Genomic DNA, 13,701 nt, shown 5'->3' with positions numbered 1-13,701 from the left:
TTTCAACTACTGTGGATTTTCGCTACTACACAGTCAGTTTCACCATAGTTTTCCATTCAAGAAATTGAGCACAGAATTAATAATCAAAAGTTTGACAAAGCTATGGCAATAGGAGACATATGGGTCCCAGATAATCACTATTTCCACCATCTTGCCACTCCATTATCACATCTCTCTCCCCTCTTTTTCTCTCTTCCTCTGTCTCTTTTTTGCTCCCAGAAGACTTCCTTACATTCTCGTCTTTCCTACAAAAAATCCTTAAACATCCCATTTCTTGTAATTTTTCTTGATGTTATGGAACCAACTTTAGGCTTGCTAGGTGGGATTGGGGCCGGAGGCGGTGGCGGTAGAGGAGGTGGTGGAGCTGGTAGCGCAACCTTGTCTTGTGATCAGACTGGTTTAAATGTACCCAATTCTGAAAAAGACTACATGGACATTTCAAAAGAGTCTGAGCTTGAACTGGGATTAGGGCTGAGCCTTTGCAGCAGCGGCGGTGGTGGTGTGGAGGCGAAGGGTAAGGGGTCTGCATGGAGTGAATATGGAAGGATATTGACTGCTAAAGACTTTCCCAATGGGTTTTCAGCTGGGAGTGGAAGGGCTGCTGCTGGAACAAAGAGAGCTGCTGCTGACTCTGTAGGTTCTGCTGAAGGTGGCTCTCCTTCTACTGGTGTCAGGTTAGAATTGATTTTCTCAGGAGGATGGTGACTCGTTTGATAATATAAATCTTGGAATTCGACTAATCGAATTGCTTGTTTGAGCTTTAAAACCATATTGATTCTTGGTTCCATTGGCAACCTTGTTCATATTTTATTTTATTTATTTATTATTATTATTTTTTTTTTATACCTAGATGTACTCTGATATATAGTGATGATTTTAAGAATATGATTTTAATCTTGGTCTTTGATTTATTATTTTAATTAATTATGTTCGGTTTAATGTTAAAAAAGGTTACCTTGTAATATATTTTCAGTAAAAGTTTTCTCTTCTATACCAGTGTTTTCTTTTGCTTCATTATAAAAACCACTTTCTTTTTCTTCCTAAGTGGGATATACAATAAATTGCTGTAAGTTGTCATCCAATTATGATCTATCATTATGTTTGGAATTGCTTTTATTTTATTTTATTTTTTTATTTTTTCTATTATTATTATTTTTTTTCAAATACATCATCTTTACCAATATGAAAGATTTTGTATGACCCTTTAGGGCATGTTTGATGCTTAGTGTTGAATACGACTTGACAGTCCAATCGAAAAGATTTTAGCTTTTTCCTGCACTTTGTTTTGAAAATATGCAGAACTATGCTGTGTTGTGTTGTATCATGTGTTCTTTGTTTTTTAAATCATTACTCTAGTTATATTCCTTCTTTCGTTCATTAGATTAAGAGATGCATTTTTGCTTTGGAAAGCAGTCAGGTTGTGGGATGGCCTCCTATAAGGGCATACAGGATGAACACCTTAGTCAACCAAGCAAAGACTTCAAATACTGAAGATGGTGAGGGAGTTGGCAGGGACGAAAAGAAGGAGAACTCGAAGAAGAAAATCAATCATGGAAATGACAAGAATGATTCGACCATTAAAGAAAGAGATCATCTAGGATATGTGAAGGTGAATATGGATGGATTACCAATTGGAAGAAAGGTGGACTTGAAGGCTCACACTAGCTATGAAACTTTGGCGCAAACTTTGGAAGAGATGTTCTTCAAGCATCCATCGAGGAAGATCCGTACGTGTACTTTATGTGTTATCAACAATACAAATTACTCGAATGAGGGAAAAAATTTGAATATTTGATTTGATTATCTTGAAAACGAGTTCTATAATCTTGCGATTGTGGCATTCTTAGCTGATATCCAATGTATTTCTCTTGGTTGGATCAGGTAGTGGAAAGGAACAATCAATGCAACCTTTTAAGCTTTTGGATGGTTCGGCTGAGTTCGTGCTCACATATGAGGATAAAGAAGGAGACTGGATGCTAGTCGGAGATGTTCCATGGGGGTATGTCAAAATATATTACATTTATACTCAATATATAGACATCTTTTATAATGAATTAGGAAAGTAATAAAATTGATCTTCTATCCATAGTGGGCAGGAGCTTTGTTGTTCACCCTGTGACATGGCATGCCACGTCAATAGGTCAAACCTTTTTCTTTTGATTTGTCAAAAAAAGCAGTTTCACATTAGGCGAAGTTTCTCCTACCAATTGTTGGCAGGAGATTAGGTCTGAGAAATGTAATATCAACCTCAAGCAACTTGATTAATTCAACTTCCAGGAATAACTGCAGAAATTGATGTTCTAAAAAGTTTAAGTCCTTTTTTCTAATACAATATTTACAGTGAATAACAAGCTCGCGCGCACGCACACATACTCACTCACTTAATCCACATTACAATCACGACTCTGAAATGATGCTATGCATATAACATGGGGACCAATATAAGACTTAGTCAACACTACAAGGTGCTGCTAGCTAGGTAGAGTTCACTGCTTGTTCATTTTATACTTGATGATGTTCTAAAAAGTTTAAGTCCTTTTTTCTAATACAATATTTACAGTGAATAACAAGCTCGCGCGCACGCACACATACTCACTCACTTAATCCACATTACAATCACGACTCTGAAATGATGCTATGCATATAACATGGGGACCAATATAAGACTTAGTCAACACTACAAGGTGCTGCTAGCTAGGTAGAGTTCACTGCTTGTTCATTTTATACTTGATAGTACTAACATTGTAGCCCGGCAATTGATTTTATTGAAATGAAGGAAAAGTATAATGCAAAACTTCAAATTTCATGCTTATATTTCACATCATCCAGTACTAAAATGTCGATTTTTCTTCCTACGTTCAGGATGTTTCTCAGCACTGTGAAAAGGCTCAGAATCATGAAAATTTCAGAGGCGAATGGACTTGGTATTTATGCATATTATGTTACATAGCTTCACTTTTCTTCTGTCGCTTCGTTGTTAGCTTCTAAATCTGGTTGATCTTTATGGGATTTTGAATTTTTTTCAATATGTTTTTTCTTGTATTGATATGATGTCACAAAGAATGAGAATTACATATAAATTGGAGACCATAACTCTAAAACTATATGTATTTTGGAAAGTGTTACAGGTACATAATTGTCTACATAATGGTGTCCATAATTACACGTGGCACTGAATCCAATTTTTAATTTAAATCTCACTCTTCCACAACAACAATCGGATGATTGTCATATCACATTATGGACACCATTATGTACAATAATTATGTACAAGTAGAATTTTCCATGTATTTTACCCATCATGAAATACAACTCTAAAATAATTCGGTCTCTACACATATTTAGGCCCACACTTAATTTAAATTGCTAAAGTCCAATGACTTTAATTTTTTATTAGATCATTTTAAATGGGCTTAACTTTAATATAGTATTTATACACAATTAATTACATATGTAGGCTTATATGACAAATTAATAATTTCCTACAACCATGCTCCTCTGCCAGAAGAAGCATGACAGAGGGTCTGACCGATACACACATTTGGGGGGTGGGACCACCTCTTCCTCCCAATTGTTTATTCATGCAGGCTCGGTGGTTGTGAGTGAGTGTCGTGACCTCTGTCAACCATTCTTATGGCAGAGGAGCATTTTCCAATTTCCTAGCATCTGTTTCTTTGACATTCTCTTAGTGGCTATATTGACTTTTTGTCATTCTAGTACTTGCGATGGCAATGCTAAAGTTTAGATCCTTAAAAAATCGAGGCTAGAGGTGCTTGGGTTTGATGGTTCAAATCTTTTAATGGCGGTAGTGCGTCGATTTAGAGGTGATGATGTGTAGAGAGAGAGAGAGAGAGAGAGAGGTGGGGGGTAGTTAGAGGTTGGAGATGGGGGTTTTGGTGGCTGTGATACTAATGGAGGAAGTTAAAATGGTATAGAGAGAATGTAGAATAAGTGGTTATTGGTTAGTTTAAGTAGTAAATTATTTTCAAAACACTTAATTTTCGAACTTTTATATATATATATGTGTGTGTGTGTGTGTGTGTGTGTAAAATTGCATTTAAGGTTCTCAAACCTTATTTATTGTAGAACTTATGTTTCAAAATTTTTTCTATCGAATTTTTATTTTCTAACTTCCGTTAATTAATGTATCTCATTGTTGATGATAAATTGTGTCAAAATATTCTGTTTGCATACTTTGAAATATTTTCATATTTTAGTATTTATTATTTTTATATAGGGTGAGGAAATAAGCCTCATTAGCTCTCCTAACTTACTTTTTCGACAAAAACAATTGACAGAACAAGAGGAATTGATTAATTGAAGGCTGAAGCTGAAGATAAATATTAGACTAAAGTAAAGCTAAGGACATAAATGTCACAATGAGCAAATCTTGAGAACCTTGAATGCAATAAAATAAAGTGCAACTAGTAAGAACTATGATGTGCATACAATAACAATTACCTATAATTAAAATAAAGAATTGTGGGTCTGATAGCCTTGTTACATCTGGGCCGGCTTTTGAAATGATATGCCTAGCCATGTGTATATGACTGATTTGGCCAATAAGACGTTTACTTATAAGCCTCAGGATCACAAATTGCATGAAAGTTTTTCTTATATGAATTAGCCCTTGTTTGAAAATCATTATTTGAAAAAAAAAAAAATTCTACATATTTATTTTTAATTATACGTTAACATAATAAAATATTATGCACGTAAATCTAAAATTTTGTCCTACTTTTTAACTACATATTCTTAAAAGAATTACTATTTAAAACTCTATTTATCCAAATAATGGTTGTCAAGCAGGAGCTTAGCACAGTACAAAATAAAAAATAAAAAATAAAAAATAAAAAATAAAAAAGTCATCCCCTGACTCTGAATACAACAATGGTATGTCTGATAAAAAGACGTTAATATAATGTGATTTAAGTATAAAGATCACATATGTTTGACATTTAGGGTGTGTTTGTCATCCATTATTTGGGAAGAATGTATTATGAAATAGTGATTGATGTTAAAATATATGGTTAAAAAAGATGAAATTTTTTTTGATTTACGTGTAATATTATTTTAATGAAGAACATGTGGTTAAATATGGATACTGTAAAGAAAATAATGAAAAAGAATGAGAGAAAATGGATGACAAATAAGGGCTTAATTAGAAAAACTCAAAATTTTAACTAAGTGATCAGTGCTTGTACGGGACTGATATTTAAACTGCGGATCTCAAAAAATGTGTAGATAAAAGATGGATAGTAACTGTGAATCCTACAAATTGTATGAATTACTAAAATTGACAAAAATAAATAAATAAATAAAAGAAATAAGAAAACACAGAAAACTTGGGCTAAGCTACATGGAGCCCCCACTGCTAATCTGTCTCGGACTGAAGCCGGTCCCATGAAGATGAAGCTCCCGATCAAGCCGTGAAAGCTGTCGGCCCACGTCGCATAATCCCGTGACTCTGCGCCCCCACATTGTCGGTTTCTTCTTTTCTTTTCCGAGCCTGCAAACCGGAAATCTGTTTTCATTAGCTAGCTCAAATATTCTGTAAATTAATTCCAATTTACCTTCTTCTTCTTCTTTTTTTCCCCTGAATAAAATAATTTATTTATCACATTTCAGAAAATTTTAAATTTTACATTTTCGTATTATTGTTCAACTTAATAGTTAACTCCCTATACTAACATGGAAAAAATTCAAATATTTAAAAGGTATAAAATGATTCTATAATTTAATAAAATGTGTATTATTAAAATCTAAGCTTAGTTAATAAATTATCTATTTTTGATACAAATTATTTTTCACATTTTCCATATGTTATCATGATTTTTAACACTAATTATACATGTCATCATGAATTGTTGAAAAAGAATAATATTGACATGCTAAAATTTGTAAATGAACCATTTGATCTAGCTTTACATAATAAAATATTAAACGAACTGAAAATTTTACTTCTCTTTTAAATTTTATTAAATTCAATTACTAAATGACAAATAGAGTGTTTTAAGTTTAATCTCAAAAAATAAATAAAAATGTAGCAAATGAAAGTTCTTTTCTCCATCAAATTATTTGTTTTGAAGTTTTAATTTTCTTGAAATGTATATTAGATACGCAAAATTAAACATGAAGGTTAATAATTATTGTCGTATATCTCTCCCAATAAAATTCAATTCATAATAATTGCATATATCAAACATATGCTATTTTTGTATTTATTGAAAATAAACTATGCCTTGTCAAGAGTAAATTCTACATAAAAAAAAAAAGAAAAAAGAAAGAATAAATAACCAATATATAAGGATTTTCAACATTCCTCGTAAAAATATTAACATTTCAAGATAGAATCACAAGTCTTAAAACTATTATATGAGCCCATTAATTTTAACGAATAAATTGAATTGTTTAAAACTAGAACAAGAATTCGGCCTTTAAGATTAGTATTATCAAACGATTTACTATCTTGCTTGACATATTAAGAAAAATTCTCATCGTGTAAAGATGAAATAAATAATCAAAATATAAAATTTGGATTAGTTCTTTAAACAATATCGACATTTTAAGATAAAATTTCAAAATCAAGTATTCCTAAAATATGTTAGATCCAAATAATTTTTGGAAGTTTTTGTCAAATGTCTAATAAATTTCAAGTTTTGCCCAATTCAATGAATTAAACATGTTGTCTTTATATTTGAGTTATTATTGAAATAATATGGTCCCCTATTAGTTGCTTGAAAGTTGACAATATGCTTTTTAAGGTGCAAAATTAAATACTATACTATACTATCCTATTCCACCATTCTTTTGTTTTACTTTACTATTTATTCTCTATTTGGGCAGCCCACGAGACAATGGTTGGCATATGTTCAAGGTTTCTACTTTTCAATACAAGGTTTTGTGCTTATTGTCTTCTCAATAGTAGACACAACATAGTAAAATAAAAGCATGGAGCAGCAAAAATATATATATTTACAATATATATGCTTTTGCATTGTAAAAAGACTCAAAACTACAGTCTTTAACCATGGCTTTTATGCCAAAGTTGAGACAACTAATCTAGATTAAGATTTTGTCAACATTGTTTATGAGTACTGATAATTTTATTTATCATCTTTTATAGTACGTCTCTCGTAAAAATTGAATTTACTTTTTGTTAGACATTCCACAAATTAGATTTTTATAAATGATTAACGTTAATATTTGAATTTAAGACTTGTCTGTAACGATATTATGTTATGTCACTTTATTTAGAAAAATTAACATTGTGGAAAATGAGATAAATTTACTTATTTATTTATAAATATACCTTTAGCTATACATGTTACACCCTAAATGATCGAGTGACACAACAAGGGACTCATAAGAAGTATCAGAGACCCATTTGAGAATGCATGAGATATGTGAAGAATAACGATAGATGTCCGATAATAACGTAAGATGACTTGAAAAAGTCTAGAGAACGTTAAGGTTAAGTTAGGCATTATTCAACACAACAGTCTTAAAACGACAACCAACACAACAACAACTCAATGAACTTGACAAAGACTAGCTCAACCTACAAAGTCATGCAAGTAGTAAAACCGATTTAACTCTTGGAGTCGAGTAGATGTATGTATATTGTGTGTGTGTGTGTGTGTATGTTTACATTTATTTGTTGTCAAAACATTCCTTTTTGGTTAGTTGCAACACTAAAATGCTTTATACTCGTAAAGTAAGGAATGTGGCTCTTGAGTATCTGTCTGGCCAGCACATAAAAATTTATATATAAAGAATTGCAATAAATAAACTATGAAAAAAGATCTCCATATATTTGTAGGACTCGAAAACGATTCATTGCTGTCTCTCCCATGAGTGCATTAAATAAAATAATAAAACTAAGCATCAATAATAATTGTTGTCGGATAATCCAATACTATAATGTTTTGAAAGGACAAAATTTTCAAAGTTTATTTGCCTTTTATTGCCTTGGGGTGTTTTTGTGGGAAGCATGAGAAATTTAATAATTGGATTTGGAAAAAAAGAGGATTTTCTTTGTTCTTTTTTTCTTTTTCATTTGGAGATACTCTTTGGGTTATTGATGAATTGAATAGACTACTAGTTTGGAAAATCACACACTAAATGTTCGTTAATGATGGCATTATATTTAGATGTTATCGTGATGGCCTACCCCAAGTCATATGCATGCGTTTATGAAGAGCTTTCTAACCACGTGGATGGAAGGCTCGTCTCAAGGTTTTTGCGTTCGAGGCAGGGTACAATAGGCACCTTATGGACGATCATAACATGTCTTGAAATTTTGGCTATTTTTTTAGTTCGTTATTTACTTTTGTTTAAAAAAAAGTCAATGAACTTTTCAATTTGTTTGAATTTGGTAATTATGTTGACTAATTAGGTTCAACCATGAACTAGAGTTTTAACGTTGTTTATATGGCCAACAAGCTTTTCGCTTACGAACTCATTAGATCGATCGGACGGTTGACTAATGAGTTTTTAAGCCTAATTTTATTTCTCAAAGAGTGTTAGATGAAAATTGAGTTTTCAATTATATTTAGTTAGTATTTATTTACTAAATAAATTCGAAAGATGATGAAGGTTGAATTTTTAATTTTCTTTTAGAAAACTTTTTTATTATATAAATTCAAATTTTAATTTCGTTTATTTCTGAATAATTCTAGATATTAGGGATTTTAACTTTCGTCATTATTTTTAGTTTTAATAATTACCTATATTTTAGTTATTATTTTTAAATAAGGATTGTAAATCATCATGGCAATTAATTATTTTTAAAATAAATTTATGACCTTTGTAATTTTTCTATCTCTTAAATTCTCGTTATTTGATATTTAAAACCAAAAATCCAAATTCTTTCCGTGCGCATATTAAAGAGTTTTGATGTATATATATTTTTAATATTTTTAGAAATTAACAAAAATTAAAAGATAATCGTATTGCGATATTCATTTGAAATTAACGAAACTTCGATAACATGGTAATCGTTTTGGTAACTACATCAATATCTCTGCTTTAAAACAAATTTTTTATTTTTCTCCTACTTTTGAGTTGCTTTCGAGTCTTCATTCGAAATGGCCAAAAGGATGAAAGGACAAAGAATATGGGAGACATAAAAATAGTGTTAGAGCAAACTTTCTTCCTCATTTGTAGACAATTTCACCGTAAAAATCTATATTAAGATTACAGGTGGAGAAAGCGAAACATAAAAGTGGAAAAAATTACCCTTTTGTGCTCAATAATCCCGATTTCGATCATATATATATATATATATATATATATATATATTATTTTTGATTTTTTTTTCTTCTACAATTACCTTGTCTATTATTCAAACAAAATTTCTATTAACGTCTTCTTGTTAGAGATGGTTAAAAGAAGTGAAATTGATATCACAGAGAAATCACGTGAGAAGGAGATACATTAAGGGTCCGTTTGATAGCAAAGGTGAAAAAAGCAAACCAATTCTATATACGTTAGAAAAGTAAAAATCACAAAAACGATAAAAATTCGATTTCCATGAAAATGGCCAAAAAATATTTTAATATTAGTACGTTGAAATTCGAACTCTGTTTCCACTTTTCTATCAAACAACCAAGGTAAAAAATTAATTCCTCGAATGTGACATTTTTCAATTGGAATTGGCAAATATGCAACTGAGAAATATTGAATTCTTTGACAAATATAGAGCAGCAAAAGGAAAAATAAAAAGCCAATAAATGTCTATTATTAAAATCACTCAACCTCATAATATATGGTTTCAACTACTGTGGATTTTCGCTACTACACAGTCAGTTTCACCATAGTTTTCCATTCAAGAAATTGAGCACAGAATTAATAATCAAAAGTTTGACAAAGCTATGGCAATAGGAGACATATGGGTCCCAGCATAATCACTATTTCCACCATCTTGCCACTCCATTATCACATCTCTCTCCCCTCTTTTTCTCTCTTCCTCTGTCTCTTTTTTGCTCCCAGAAGACTTCCTTACATTCTCGTCTTTCCTACAAAAAAATCCTTAAACATCCCATTTCTTGTAATTTTTCTTGATGTTATGGAACCAACTTTAGGCTTGCTAGGTGGGATTGGGGCCGGAGGCGGTGGCGGTAGAGGAGGTGGTGGAGCTGGTAGCGCAACCTTGTCTTGTGATCAGACTGGTTTAAATGTACCCAATTCTGAAAAAGACTACATGGACATTTCAAAAGAGTCTGAGCTTGAACTGGGATTAGGGCTGAGCCTTTGCAGCAGCGGCGGTGGTGGTGTGGAGGCGAAGGGTAAGGGGTCTGCATGGAGTGAATATGGAAGGATATTGACTGCTAAAGACTTTCCCAATGGGTTTTCAGCTGGGAGTGGAAGGGCTGCTGCTGGAACAAAGAGAGCTGCTGCTGACTCTGTAGGTTCTGCTGAAGGTGGCTCTCCTTCTACTGGTGTCAGGTTAGAATTGATTTTCTCAGGAGGATGGTGACTCGTTTGATAATATAAATCTTGGAATTCGACTAATCGAACTGCTTGTTTGAGCTTTAAAACCATATTGATTCTTGGTCCCATTGGCAACCTTGTTCGTATTTTATTTTATTTTTATTTTTATTTTTTATAACTAGATGCAATCTGATATATAGTGATGATTTTAATAATATGATTTTAATCTTGGTCTTTGATTTATCATTTTAATTAATTATGTTCGGTTTAATGTAAAAAAAGGTTACCTTGTAATATATTTTCAGTAAAAGTTTTCTCTTCTATACCAGTGTTTTCTTTTGCTTCATTATAAAAACCACTTTCTTTTTCTTCCTAAGTGGGATATACAATAAATTGCTGTAAGTTGTCATCCAATTATGATCTATCATTATGTTTGGAATTGCTTTTATTTTATTTTATTTTTTTATTTTTTCTATTATTATTATTTTTTTTCAAATACATCATCTTTACCAATATGAAAGATTTTGTATGACCCTTTAGGGCATGTTTGATGCTTAGTGTTGAATACGACTTGACAGTCCAATCGAAAAGATTTTAGCTTTTTCCTGCACTTTGTTATGAAAATATGCAGAACCATGCTATGTTGTTTGTATCATGTGTTCTTTGTTTTATAAATCATTACTCTAGTTATATTCCTTCTTTCGTTCATTAGATTAAGAGATGCATTTTTGCTTTGGAAAGCAGTCAGGTTGTGGGATGGCCTCCTATAAGGGCATACAGGATGAACACCTTAGTTAACCAAGCAAAGACTTCAAATGCTGAAGATGGTGAGGGAGTTGGCAGGGACGAAAAGAAGGAGAACTCGAAGAAGAAAATCAATCACGGAAATGACAAGAATGATTCGACCATTAAAGAAAGAGATCATCTCGGGTTTGTGAAGGTGAATATGGATGGATTACCAATTGGAAGAAAGGTGGACTTGAAGGCTCACACTAGCTATGAAACTTTGGCGCAAACTTTGGAAGAGATGTTCTTCAAGCATCCATCGAGGAAGATCCGTACGTGTACTTTATGTGTTATCAACAATACAAATTACCCGAATGAGGGGAAAATTTTGAATATTTAATTTGATTATCTTGAATGCGAGTTATATAATCTTGCGATTATGGCATTCTAAGCTGATATCCAATGTATTTCTCTTGTTTGGATCAGGTGGTGGAAAGGAACAATCCATGCAACCTTTTAAGCTTTTGGATGGTTCGGCCGAGTTCGTGCTCACATATGAGGATAAAGAAGGAGACTGGATGCTAGTCGGAGATGTTCCATGGGGGTATGTCAAAATATATTACATTCATACTCAATATATAGACGATCTTTTATAATGAATTAGAAAAGTAATAGAATTGATCTTCTATCCATAGTGGGCACGAGCTATGTTGTTCACCCTTTGACGTGGAAAAGTAATAGAATTGATCTTATGCCCATAGTGGGCAGGAGCTACTATGTTCACCCTCTGACATGGCATGCCACGTCAGTGGGTCAAACCTTTTTCTTTTGATTTGTCAAAAAAAGCAGTTTGACATTAGGTAAAGTATCTCCTACCGATTGTGAGCAGGAGATTAGGTCTGAGAAATGTAATATCAACCTTAAGCAACTTGATTAATTCAAGTTCCAAGAATAAATGAAGAAATTGATGTTCTAAGAAGTTTTTAAGTCATTTTTTAATACAATATTTACACTGAATAACAAGCTCGTGCACGTATACGCGCGCGCACACATTCACTCACTTAATCCACACTACAATCACAACTCCGAAATGATGCTATGCATATAACATGGGGACCAATATAAGACTTAGTCAACACTACAAGCTGCTGCTAGCTAGTTAGAGTTCACTGCTTGTTCATTTTATACTTGATAGTACTAACATTGTAGCCCGGCAATTGATTTTATTGAAATGAAGGAAAAGTATAACGCAAAACTTCAAATTTCATGCTTATATTTCACATCATCCAGTACTAAAAATGTCGATTTTTCTTCCTACGTTCAGGATGTTTCTCAGCACTGTGAAAAGGCTCAGAATCATGAAAATTTCAGAGGCGAATGGACTTGGTATTTATGCATATTATGTTACATAGCTTCACTTTTCTTCTGTCGCTTCGTCGTTAGCTTCTAATTCTGGTTGATCTTTATACACAGCTCCAAAGTTCCACAAAAGGAATGAGAAACAAAGGGCCAGAGCAATATAGCAACACTGCTGCTTTGCATACTAAAATATTTCGAGAGGATTGAAATGCGCTGTTTGAAAAGGAAAGCCAAAGGATTAGAGAAGTTCGAGTCGATTATTTTGCTACATCAGTTATTTATTTCTTTTTTTTGGTTTTTTATGGTTGCATTTTTAGAATGCACCCATATTCTGGTCTATATACCACTTTACCTTGTAAGCCATATTCAAATAGGATGTTAAGTTGCTCTATGTTATCACATGTTTTTTCTTTATGAATGCTTACTTGGCATAATGTAAATTTGAGAATGCTTCATATCTGTCTGTCTGTGTTTAGTTTTTCATCAACTCAATGGATTCAATTCTTCAATTGTTGTCAAATGAATGCTTGTATTGTTTTGGCAAAATTTTATTGATATTGAGATTTAACAAAGATTTCGTGTACTCGACCCATAATTTATGAAGTTTTTGCTATTGTTATTAATATTGAGATGTTTTTATAAGAATTTTATGGCTCCTTTTGGCATGGGTTTTGATTTTGTTTTTTGTTACTGTAAAGTAGCTTTTAGAGAAAGTTATTTTAATTTTTTTTTGAAAACTAATTTTTAAAAGCACTTTCTATTCCAAAAGCGCTTTTATAAGAAGTTACATTAGACCAGTTTCTTTTAAAAACTCTTCTAACCATAATAAACAATTTTGTAAAATTAGTAAACAAATTCAACAACTACTTTAGGGTCACAAAAACTCTTTTTGACTTTTCAGAAGTCATGCCAAACGAACTCTTACTCAATGACTATTATGCCGAATGATAGTAATTGAATAGAAATTACAAGAATGATATGAATTGGGAAAATGTTCTATGAAATGTTAAAATGCATCTTTATACTTTTGAACTTCTTGCAACTAATTCTAGGAATAGGGATGGCAACAGGGCCAAAGGGGATAAAAAATTTAAATTTAAACATAAAATAAAAATAAAATTACAAATTAAAATAAGAGTTGTAGTGGAGACCATGTTTTCCGACTAACTAGGATCCCCATCC

The 13,701-nt window shown here is 32.2% G+C and overlaps 2 protein-coding genes across 2 annotated transcripts; both read left to right on the top strand.

Annotated features, from left to right (window-relative positions):
* Positions 1-87: 87 nt before the first annotated feature.
* LOC111392149 (auxin-responsive protein IAA13-like) lies at positions 88-2,982 on the top strand. Its single transcript, XM_023017415.1, has 4 exons — positions 88-674; positions 1,414-1,727; positions 1,882-1,999; positions 2,863-2,982. Exons 1-4 carry the CDS (start codon positions 103-105, stop codon positions 2,948-2,950), a joined length of 1,092 nt encoding a protein of 363 aa, XP_022873183.1. The 5' UTR covers positions 88-102; the 3' UTR covers positions 2,951-2,982.
* Positions 2,983-9,933: 6,951 nt separating this feature from the next.
* On the top strand, positions 9,934-13,039 carry LOC111392147 (auxin-responsive protein IAA13-like). Its single transcript, XM_023017414.1, has 5 exons — positions 9,934-10,449; positions 11,179-11,492; positions 11,647-11,764; positions 12,485-12,546; positions 12,634-13,039. The coding sequence occupies exons 1-5, from the start codon at positions 10,070-10,072 to the stop codon at positions 12,681-12,683; spliced, it is 924 nt and encodes a 307-aa protein (XP_022873182.1). The 5' UTR covers positions 9,934-10,069; the 3' UTR covers positions 12,684-13,039.
* The last annotated feature ends 662 nt before the right edge of the window (positions 13,040-13,701 follow it).

This window comes from Olea europaea, unplaced genomic scaffold (assembly GCF_002742605.1).
Source record: "Olea europaea var. sylvestris unplaced genomic scaffold, O_europaea_v1 scaffold890, whole genome shotgun sequence".
Classification (NCBI taxonomy): domain Eukaryota; kingdom Viridiplantae; phylum Streptophyta; class Magnoliopsida; order Lamiales; family Oleaceae; genus Olea; species Olea europaea.
Note: the sequence above shows the minus strand (reverse complement) of the source record. Positions and strands in the feature narration are given on the sequence as shown.

Coding starts and splice junctions, on each gene's coding strand:
- LOC111392147 (XM_023017414.1), top strand. CDS start 10,070: ATGGAACCAACTTTAGGCTTGCTAGGTGGGATTGGGGCCGGAGGCGGT. Junction 10,450..11,178: donor TCTCCTTCTACTGGTGTCAG/GTTAGAATTGAT, acceptor TTTGGAAAGCAG/TCAGGTTGTGGGATGGCCTC. Junction 11,765..12,484: donor GTCGGAGATGTTCCATGGGG/GTATGTCAAAAT, acceptor TCCTACGTTCAG/GATGTTTCTCAGCACTGTGA.
- LOC111392149 (XM_023017415.1), top strand. CDS start 103: ATGGCAATAGGAGACATATGGGTCCCAGATAATCACTATTTCCACCAT. Junction 675..1,413: donor TCTCCTTCTACTGGTGTCAG/GTTAGAATTGAT, acceptor TTTGGAAAGCAG/TCAGGTTGTGGGATGGCCTC. Junction 2,000..2,862: donor GTCGGAGATGTTCCATGGGG/GTATGTCAAAAT, acceptor TCCTACGTTCAG/GATGTTTCTCAGCACTGTGA.